We start from the raw sequence: 9,442 nt of genomic DNA on the forward strand, positions 1-9,442 counted from the left end.
TCATGTCAGAAATACAGCCGATGAGAATTATCCACCCCTTGCTACAATGGTTCATGTATTCATGAAGTGCCTTTTCAAATACTGTATTGACCACCAAGTGACACAGTGCTTTATTTTTCAAACTCGTTTTTAATATAGGTTTTATACCACATTACACAGCATCAGAGTAGAAGAATGATATATACATAGTCCTTCAATATAGCTTGATTATACACAGACTGATTACATTAAGTTTGAATTTGTATAAGTGACATATTGCTGAAGCTATATGAATGCAATGTTTGTCTGTTTATATTTAATGACACATTTGATGCTGAAACATGCCATTACATGATCTGCTCATTTTTAGGAAAAATATGCTAATGAATGTTGATAGCTTTTCATTAAACAAAAAAATTCATTTAAATGCCCTGACAGACAAACCCACTGCTCACAAGTAGCTTATTCAAGTTGCCGGTTATATTTTAATCATTACAACGTTACGTTTTGCCTTTGCAAACACCCATTGGGGTTGTTTTGGTTGCATCTCTGTTGAAATTGTAAGTAAAGCTACTGTTATCATAGTCTGTAAATCCCAGCTTCAGCAGAGAAAAACATAGAAATCAATATACAATAACACGTAATTTTGAAAATGTGCATACCCTATGTAGTTTTCAAACTACAAACACAAAAAACACAATACATATATATGCAGCCTTTGTAGTATTGTAGCTTCATCAAAGACATATTGACTTTTAAATAGGTATCTAATTCACATGTTAAAATGTTTATATACATATTCACATATGAGCTGTGACTGACATGTGAATATGTTTGTATACATATTCACATATCAGTCACAGCTTATGTACAATGTTTTCAAGTGAGTGAGAGGTCAGACGACGTGTCCCAGGCGTTTCTTAATGAAATGGGACACCAGTACTTGAGGTCTCTGCTGGTACTCCACCAGGACATCATGGGGGGATTTGATCTGGTCGCCCTCAAAGCGATTCAGCAAAGTAACACAGACCACAGCAGCTGGAGAGAAGGAGGAGATCATGAATGAGGAAATAGGATGTGGTGGCTTCCATGTTGTATTACATCATATCACTGGCAGTAAGTCAAAAAAAAAAACAAGGCGCATGTACATATTCTATGCCATTTATATCTTTACTGATTATTTTGAGGTAGAGGAAGAAAGATAGCAACATTTTAATAACAAATACCTTTAAGGCCACAGACACGGCACATAGCAGCGAAAACCGTGGACTCCATTTCAATATTCCTCACTCCAGCCTCGTGAGCTTTCCTCAGATAATCCAGCTTTTCTTCATGGGAGAAGGAGCAGAGTGCTCCGTCTAGACGGCCTTGACCTACAGAGGCACAGCCATGGATCAGTCAGCAGAAGACGTAGTGTAATATTCTTAAACCAGTAACACTGTACCTTCATAGAAGTCATGTGTACACATGGTGTTTCCAATCACTGTGGGGATGTTTTGAAGCTCAGAGGAGCACTGCAGAAGCTCTTCGGCCACTCCCTCGTCCAGCTCGGTGCTCCTGGTGATGACCTTACCCAGAACAACCTGTTCGAACTGGGGCCGGAAGGAGTAGTCCACTGCTTTGTCTGTGACCACCACTGTCCCCGGTGCCAAACCTGCAGATGACACCAGCCCTTAATTACTGGCATCCTTGCAATTTGAAGAATACAATGGATCGAAAAGTTTTGGGCGTTTCTAACTTCGAACCACTTTTGGAAAAGCTTATTTCTTACCAACGCCACCGGATGTTCCCAGGCGGAACAAGACCACATCCTGGCAATGGGCATGGTGCAGCAGCTTGATGAGCTCGTGAAGCATGATGGAGATGGATGGAACACCCATGCCATGCTGTGACATGAACAGAACATTTATGTTTTAGTTGTTTTTAGAATTCATTGAAATACCTGCTCCTTCCTTTGATATTTGAAGGATTCTCCACGAACAACGGCATTCTTACACTGAGGGAAAGCACAGGTCCCACTTTGTACATGCAGTAGCGGTCGGTTCCCTCGCAGATATCTGCGATTTCTTCTGGGTTCCCCGAAAGCTTCAGCTCCTGGTGGATGAACTGCGCGAAAGCCTTCATTCGATTTGCGCTGCCGCCGACACACACAAACTATTGGAAACAGAGAAAAGCAGAAGGATAGAGAATTACATTTTCTGGCTCTTGAAAATAAAAATTAAATTTTTTTTGATTTCTCCAGGCTTTTCTTTCACCACAAACCTTAATATCACCAAACATTTCAGGGAGGTTGTGAGTCTTGGTGCTCAAGCTTAAGTGGTAGAGAACGTCCTCTTCCATGGTTTCCAGGTTGGGATTGTTCACCCGGACTTGCTGCCTGAACACAACATACATACATTAAAAAAAAATAAAATAATAAACATAATTATAGACTCTTTATTAGCTCCTAATAGACTATCGGAGACAAAAAAATGTACTTACTTGATATACTCATTGTGCTCACTTCCCATACAGTTCAGAAGAATCGGTGCCATGGCTGCAGGAGCTGCTTTGAAAATAACTTTAAACAGTCTTCAAAAGTCGCTCCAAACACTGGTGCTGCTGTTTCGAAAATAAAAGTTAAATCTGACTTCAGAGCTGATATAGAGGTGACCCCTGCCCTTCCCACTGATTGGCTCCAGAAAGAGGTGTAGCACTTGTTGGTTCCAGAAAGAGGAGTAGCGTTTTTCCCCAGACCCAAACAAAAAGAACAAAATTAATCAATAACAGAGCTTCCAGCTCCAACGTGTCTGTAAACATTCAAAAGGAAAAACACAACAAAACCAGGCCGCCGTGTTACCAATCCACTCGGTTACCACTAAACTTTGCAAACTATAACCTGCCCTGTGTGAATGTCTCTCTGGCAGAGGGAGTCGTGGATAAAAAGGGTTATGACATTGTGTACTTGAAGCGCCGAGAGATAACCTCTGACGCCAGCATGTAACATCACATTGGCAAATCACAACAGTGACACAGCGGAAAAGCACATTGCAGGAGTACAAGGCGCTTTTGGAGAGAGCAAAGGAAAACAAAAGAGAGCTTAATGAACGTTCGAATTGTTTGAACTTTATTTGACTCATCAATCTTTTCATCCGTTAAGCCGCCATTTACACAGTTACAGGCGCAGCATTAAAAAAAAAAAAAATGGATGCAGTTAATGAAGCACCACTAACAGACTCAGAACAAGGAGGCGCTTTAAATCAGCAAAGTATTTTCACACATCAAAATGACTAAAGAATCAAAACCAATAATTAAAAAAAAACATTGCATGTGGCTCGTCATGTAAAGGTAAAGAAATGAACATTGGAGGAACGGACGGTAACGTTGGGGAGCATTTGAACTACTTCATCCTTTCCTCACAAACCTGGCAGTCTTTCAGGCTGTTGGCATGGAAAAGTATAAAAGCAGGAGTGAAATCATGAACACAATAATTCACTAACACACTATAATGTCATCAAGCGTCATCAATTCCTAATGGCTTAAACCTTAAAGTTTCTGTCTCTTGTCATTCCGTGGTGGTTTTTCAGACGCTAGCCCCATAAAAACCGGAGAGGCCCAAACTGCTTAACTGCGTGCTTTGATTTTCGATTTCATTGTGCTGGGAGTTCATTTTAAAGCATGATAAAGAGGCGACAAATGGAAGTATTTTATCGTGACATAGTTACTGATGTCCTGCCAACACTACTTACTTGACACCTCACTGGGCTGGCTTGGTGCTTTCAGCATAGCCGAAGCTCAGCAGCTTAGACATGTCGACAGGGGACGGATTCTTAGCATGTGCTCTGCAGAAAAAGGAAAAAAACAAAAACAAAACACATCAAGCGCAAATGTGACAGGAACGTCAAACGTATATCGCTCTTATCTTTTTCAGCGGGATGCGACATTGTGTAAATGCTACAAAGGCCACACAAGAGCAAACATTAAACATGAACCCTACCCTTTAAACACTCTATACGAAGATACTGGCTACTTATTACAGAAAAGGGTTGTTGTTTTTTCCCAGAAATGAGAATCGCAGTCATAAGGAATGATTGCAGTGGGCCTTATTCTGTTGATCTTCTACCAAGCAACCAACTCAAATTCCACCTGCAGCATGAACACGTAAGCTCCACGCGGAAAGGAACGGTCACTCTGAGGCGACAACGCAAACCACTGCACCAGCATGCAGCCCAATTTCAGACGTTATGGAGCTTTAATCGTCACCATAACTGCTCCCTGAACTAGCAGTCATTTCCAGATTATTTTGTAACATTGGCATGTGAGGTCATTTTAGTTTTTTGGGACAAATCGGTGACATTTTCCCCCAGAAGGTACAGGGGCAGGGTACACACAGCTCCGCTCAGCTGGGAGCCAAAACAAATAGATGAATGTGCAAAAACTGTCTTTGCTCTTTGTGCTGTTTTGTTTACTCTGTGGATGCAGCCAGTCCACGAGCCTTGCTGCTTTGTCGTCACAACACGAGACATGACCCGAGTCATCGTGTCCAGTTTTGTGCTGTGGTCCCAATAACAGAAATAAAAAAACCCATGTCAAGTGGAAAAGCTTGGCAAAATGTCTCCGAATTATGAAATGATTCACAGTCATCAAGGGAAATAACACTTTGGACAAGTTGAACTTTTTTCAGTTCCTCATTTGCAAAAAATAAAAAGATTAATCACAAAAAAAAAAGAAAGCGAGAGAAGAAACCAGGGACAGGTTTTCCAAGTTGGATTGTTTTGATTGGAGAGAAGATGGCCCATACAGCTTGTTGTCAGTGTTTATTTAATAAATCCAGCTTTCCTGATGACTGGGGGGTCCATTAGTCCACATGGCAAACTTGGTTTGCACATCTGCGAAAGCTCCGTTAATGCTGAATAATATTTACAGGTTCAAGTGCAACATCTGCTGCAGTCTCCTTTAAAGTCGATCTGACTTTTTTTTCTTTCTTTTTGGAGAAAGACGATGGGTATTTTTTTTTATCTCAACTTTAAAGTTGGGCGGCTCTTCAGCTCCTATTCTAATTAAGAGCGTAAAAAGATTTATTGCAGCTTTTGATGACTTTTGAATCCATAACAATTGTTATGCTCGAACTCTTTCAAAATGGCAAGAAACTAGAGTTGATTCAGCACGGTGGCGAAATGCCAGATCCAAATTCAAAACTAACTTATTCAAAAAAGAAATTCTAATAAAGTTTATATCAGATTTAACTAGGCAGGGTGAGTTATTTTTTTTTTTTCTTAACACAAACTGAGCTGATTTTGTGCTAATAAAACTGTGATTTTGCAATTTCTTCTTAAGCTGATAGTTGGAGCTGTTATTGCCATTTTCTGTATTTGTGTTGCAACTGTATTTCTGTAACTCTGAGTCATAATGAACAGTGGCTAAAAGAAGTAATGAACTAGTTTGAAGAATGCAACATGTAAAAAGTACAGATATTTGTGTTTTTTAATGTAGCAACTAAAAGATAAAAGTGGTCAGAAAAGTAAATACGGTCCTACACAGATACAGGAAAAAGTCAAGTTACACTACTTACAGTAACTAAGTTAAACAACTCATTTCATTGCCACCTCCTGATTATTTAATCTTCTCTATCCCAAAATGATGGTGCCTGTCAGTGACCATCATTGTGAACTGATCCATAAAAGGAATAATGTGCATTATGAAATAAATAAGATGAGTTTGTGTCATAAGACTTTGGGCATATTGGTTACTGTTAATCTAAATAATTGATGTGATTTGTGCTCTTATCTCCTCGTGTCACCCTCAAACTGACTGTAGCTCAGAACAACAGCACCACCTTGTGACCACATAAGCTCACCTCCTCTTGAAATTGCTGGTTTTGCAATGTTGATAGGATGTCACCGACTTCTCCGTCTGGCTGTCATCAACATTGTTGTTCTGAACACAAAAGAACCCACAAACTCACTCAGTGGACAATGTTTTCTAATTGCATTTTTCAGCTTGGTGGGATGATGTGACTGTGAGTCTCAGACACTGAGAAGCGAGCATTTGAACCATAAAGAAGGTCCTGGTGAAAATAAAATTACACTAATTCACTGTGAGCTTAGGGTCCTTCAAAATAAACTCAAGTATGCAGTCCAAACACAATAAATTACACAAATGATGAAACGAAGTGTTGCTGAGTATGCTCATGTGGCTAAATCACGTTCCAGACTCCTTAAACATTTCTGTTTACCTTCTCTTTTTCAATGTTGGCGTTGTCATCCCTCTCCCAGGTAGACATATTGTCAGTCCCAAAGGGAGGCTCGAGTGCTTGAAAAGCTCCAGGGTTGTTCTTCTCTTCACTGTTAATGAGGCTGTTGGAAAAAAACACAAGGGTATTAACTGGATACTTAAGGAAGAAAAGCAGTAAGAATCTGCTCTATGGTGGAGGAAATTAGAAGCAAGTGTTTGTGTGGCAGAAAAAAATTCAATTACACTTTTAAGTGACATAATACCCATGAAAAATATTCCAGGTACCTTGGATTGCTGATGTGTCCTGACACTGTGTCTAAAAGGTCAGAAGGTTCGTATGAAGTGGGCTTAGAAATGTTAGATTCCTCATGCCACAACAGTCCTGTTGAACAAAAAAAAAAAAAAAAAAAAGGGGGGGGGGGGGATACAGCGTAAAGTGGGGCCGCAAAACACATTGAACCTTTAAAATGAGATAAAATGAGGCAAACACATCTTCTAAAGTTTTGATATATAAATATAAACTGTATGTTGTTGCATTTATGTAGTTTCAATTTTAACCTTCGTTTTCAGCATTTTATGTTTTAGACAAGTTTTAGCTGTTTTAACCGTTTAAGCAATTTTTTTTTTTAAGTATTTCTATCGATTCAATTTTGGGACGTTAAAGGCTAACGGCGTCTCCATGGCAACAGACCCTGATCTCTTTTGATTGGCCACCTGAGCTACCGAGTTAGCATCGATATGAGCTAACGGCTATCATGCCAGCGATGCTAACTCAGTTCCGCAAACAAATGTGACGTTAGAGAAGGTTTGCACTCTGCTGGGGGCCTGTTCTAGTTTAAAGTTGTTTTAGAAGCTTTTTTTCTCGCCATATTACTTGTAGTTTGGGCTATGTACCCCCATTTCAGTGGTGCATTTGTAAAGTCCCATTTAACCAGGAGTTAATAATCATTCTGAAAATGACTGTGTGTGTAAATAAAATGAAAATAAGAGCAAATTCTTCTTTCTTTATTTTTGAAAAGTTCAGTATGCCATTATAGAGGGGCGTTAAAGAGCCACAGGCCGCAGACCCCTGGTGTGGGGTGGGGACATGTGGGGGTGGGGGTGGGGGAACAGGATGAGCCTTTACCTTTATGTCCTCCTTGTTTTGCAAGCTTTATATAGTCCGAATCACTATCCAGGACCCGGAACCTTCGACCCAGAGCCTTTTCCTCAGAGGAAGTGCTGACGGTTGGAGACAATCCGGGGATCTGAGAGATGTGCCCGTTCTTAGCATGGTATCCTGTTTTGACACCTGCTGGGATAGAATGCACGACTGATAAAACACATCTCGTTTGTAATGTTCATTACTGAATCAGTTGCTCTTTGCTGACACCAGTGACGGTAGGACTCCTCTACCCACAGTCCCGGATCAGCATAAATAGTTGTACTTGCCAGTTTGTGTTGGTGGGAGATCATCGCTCGTGTGAACTGTGGAATTTCTAGTGGAAATGGAGACAAAACCCCGGCACGGATGTCAACTTTTCAGACGACGGTTAGTGCAAGCGAGGCTTCGGAACAAGTAACGCCAGCTGTTGTTTCATTCCAGCCTCGAATTAAACACAAGGTCGGACACCCACACGGATAAGTAGAAGAGAAACACACAAAAAGATCAAGTTTAGCTCCACAGGTGATAAACTTACTCCATGTTGGCGGTGCAGAGGCAGAAGAAACGGCTGAGGTGTTGACTGTGTTTGGAAAGTGAGACCGCGTCTCCAAGGAAACGGAACAGCTGCTGTTCTGAACCATAAATGAACAGTTGTTTTTTTTTATGGGAATTATACATAATACACATCAAGAAATACCCAAAATAAAATATGTACATAAAACTTGAAAATAATTTGTATATATATAAAAAATGTAGATAAAGTTTGTCGCTTACAAACAAGAAAATCAATCATTCTGCTGTTGAGTTCACAAACTTAACAGCAGTGTGTGTGTGTGTGTGTGTGTGTGTGTGTGTGTGTGTGTGTGTGTGTGTGTGTGTGTGTGTGTGTGTGTGTGTTAAATGAGTTGCTCGTAGAATTTCTTACAAATGTGAACACAATGTAGGGGGCGCTATGGAGCCTTTTTGCCGGACACGTGGAATGACCATACATTTCTAAAAATGTCAAAAATACTGCAGTTTGGACAGGAGAAGAAGAAATCAAAAATAATAATGATAGTAATAATAATCTCTTGCATTCCAATAGGATCTCGGTCAGCTCTGCTGGGATTCGGACCCTAAAAAAGTGGGTGGGCAAAAGCAGCAGATTTCTATACAGGATATATACAGTGGCAGGCCTGCTATGAGTAACTGTATGGTTAGTTGGTTAGAGTATTGTTGGGTGAAGACTTTCCCTTTCTTATCCAATGATTGTCTGCCAGACATATTGGCAGTGGGGACATTTGGCGCACCCCCACAGTCACTCTCTCAGAGGTGTTGCTTCCAATCTCAGGCACCGTTGATTTTCGTTGAATTCATTATAAAATGAATTTTGCAAAATATGACCGCTTTAAAAAGTGTGCGCTTCAACAAGCAAATCAGAAATCAAACCCTATATAGTATGATTGGGGTTTGCCAATCCCAACCAGGCTAGGCTCTCCCTATGACCTTCCCACAATTAGACAGCTCTGTTCTGGGACATGTCTCCAAGAGAGGAAGTACTTCCTCCTCTTCCCAAGATGGGCATGTGTGGGTGGAGATCGTCCAGCTCACACAGACACAGCAGATTCTGAATGCAGCTCATATGATCCAATATTCATATGGATGAAAATCACGGAAAAGCTGCATTTGGGGGAGAAAACCTTGAATACAACATTTTTGGATCAACGAGACTCATGTGCAATTGTTGAAAAACTGTAGAATATGACCCAGACACTGAATCTGTCAAGCTTGCTTCAAGCAATAAGCTCGTGAAAGGAAATGTAGACTTTTGCTTCAGAATAAGATCCCGGTGAAACCAGGAAGTTTGAGGTCAGATTGGAACGTGTGCCAATAACGCTGGACAACGCAAGATTAATCATTATGGAGTTTAAAGTATTTGAATTATGCCCAAATATATTTAATCTACACAACAATAATATCTACTCAGAAGTAATAAGTCAGTTAAATAAATTATTCAAGTGAATTGTCTTGGAATAAACACTTCTATTGCAGGGGGCATTGTGAAAAACTTAAAGGTGAATCAGTTGTGCCACTTACTTAAGGTCCTGTGTGAAACATTTCTTTATT

The 9,442-nt window shown here is 40.3% G+C and overlaps 2 protein-coding genes across 3 annotated transcripts; both read right to left on the minus strand.

Annotated features, from left to right (window-relative positions):
- Nucleotides 1-93: 93 nt before the first annotated feature.
- upp2 (uridine phosphorylase 2) lies at nucleotides 94-2,914 on the minus strand. Of its 2 annotated transcripts, XM_080478688.1 has the most exons (8): nucleotides 2,461-2,600; nucleotides 2,242-2,356; nucleotides 1,975-2,133; nucleotides 1,751-1,865; nucleotides 1,424-1,633; nucleotides 1,206-1,352; nucleotides 852-1,017; nucleotides 95-796 (listed from the first exon to the last, which is right to left on the minus strand). In XM_080478688.1, exons 1-7 carry the CDS (start codon nucleotides 2,511-2,513, stop codon nucleotides 875-877), a joined length of 942 nt encoding a protein of 313 aa, XP_080334814.1. In that variant the 5' UTR covers nucleotides 2,514-2,600; the 3' UTR covers nucleotides 95-796; nucleotides 852-874. The 2 variants fall into 2 exon arrangements, with proteins under 2 accessions (XP_080334813.1, XP_080334814.1); XM_080478687.1 differs by having other exon boundaries at nucleotides 94-1,017; nucleotides 2,461-2,914.
- A 149-nt stretch (nucleotides 2,915-3,063) lies between these two features.
- On the minus strand, nucleotides 3,064-7,962 carry LOC308119081 (uncharacterized protein C7orf57-like). The gene is made up of 8 exons (XM_080478913.1): nucleotides 7,872-7,962; nucleotides 7,624-7,670; nucleotides 7,319-7,483; nucleotides 6,478-6,574; nucleotides 6,194-6,314; nucleotides 5,816-5,895; nucleotides 3,708-3,800; nucleotides 3,064-3,398 (listed from the first exon to the last, which is right to left on the minus strand). Exons 1-7 carry the CDS (start codon nucleotides 7,874-7,876, stop codon nucleotides 3,716-3,718), a joined length of 600 nt encoding a protein of 199 aa, XP_080335039.1. The 5' UTR covers nucleotides 7,877-7,962; the 3' UTR covers nucleotides 3,064-3,398; nucleotides 3,708-3,715.
- Nucleotides 7,963-9,442: the final 1,480 nt, after the last annotated feature.

Source organism: Lipophrys pholis, assembly GCF_963383615.2.
Source record: "Lipophrys pholis genome assembly, chromosome: 13".
NCBI lineage: Eukaryota > Metazoa > Chordata > Actinopteri > Blenniiformes > Blenniidae > Lipophrys > Lipophrys pholis.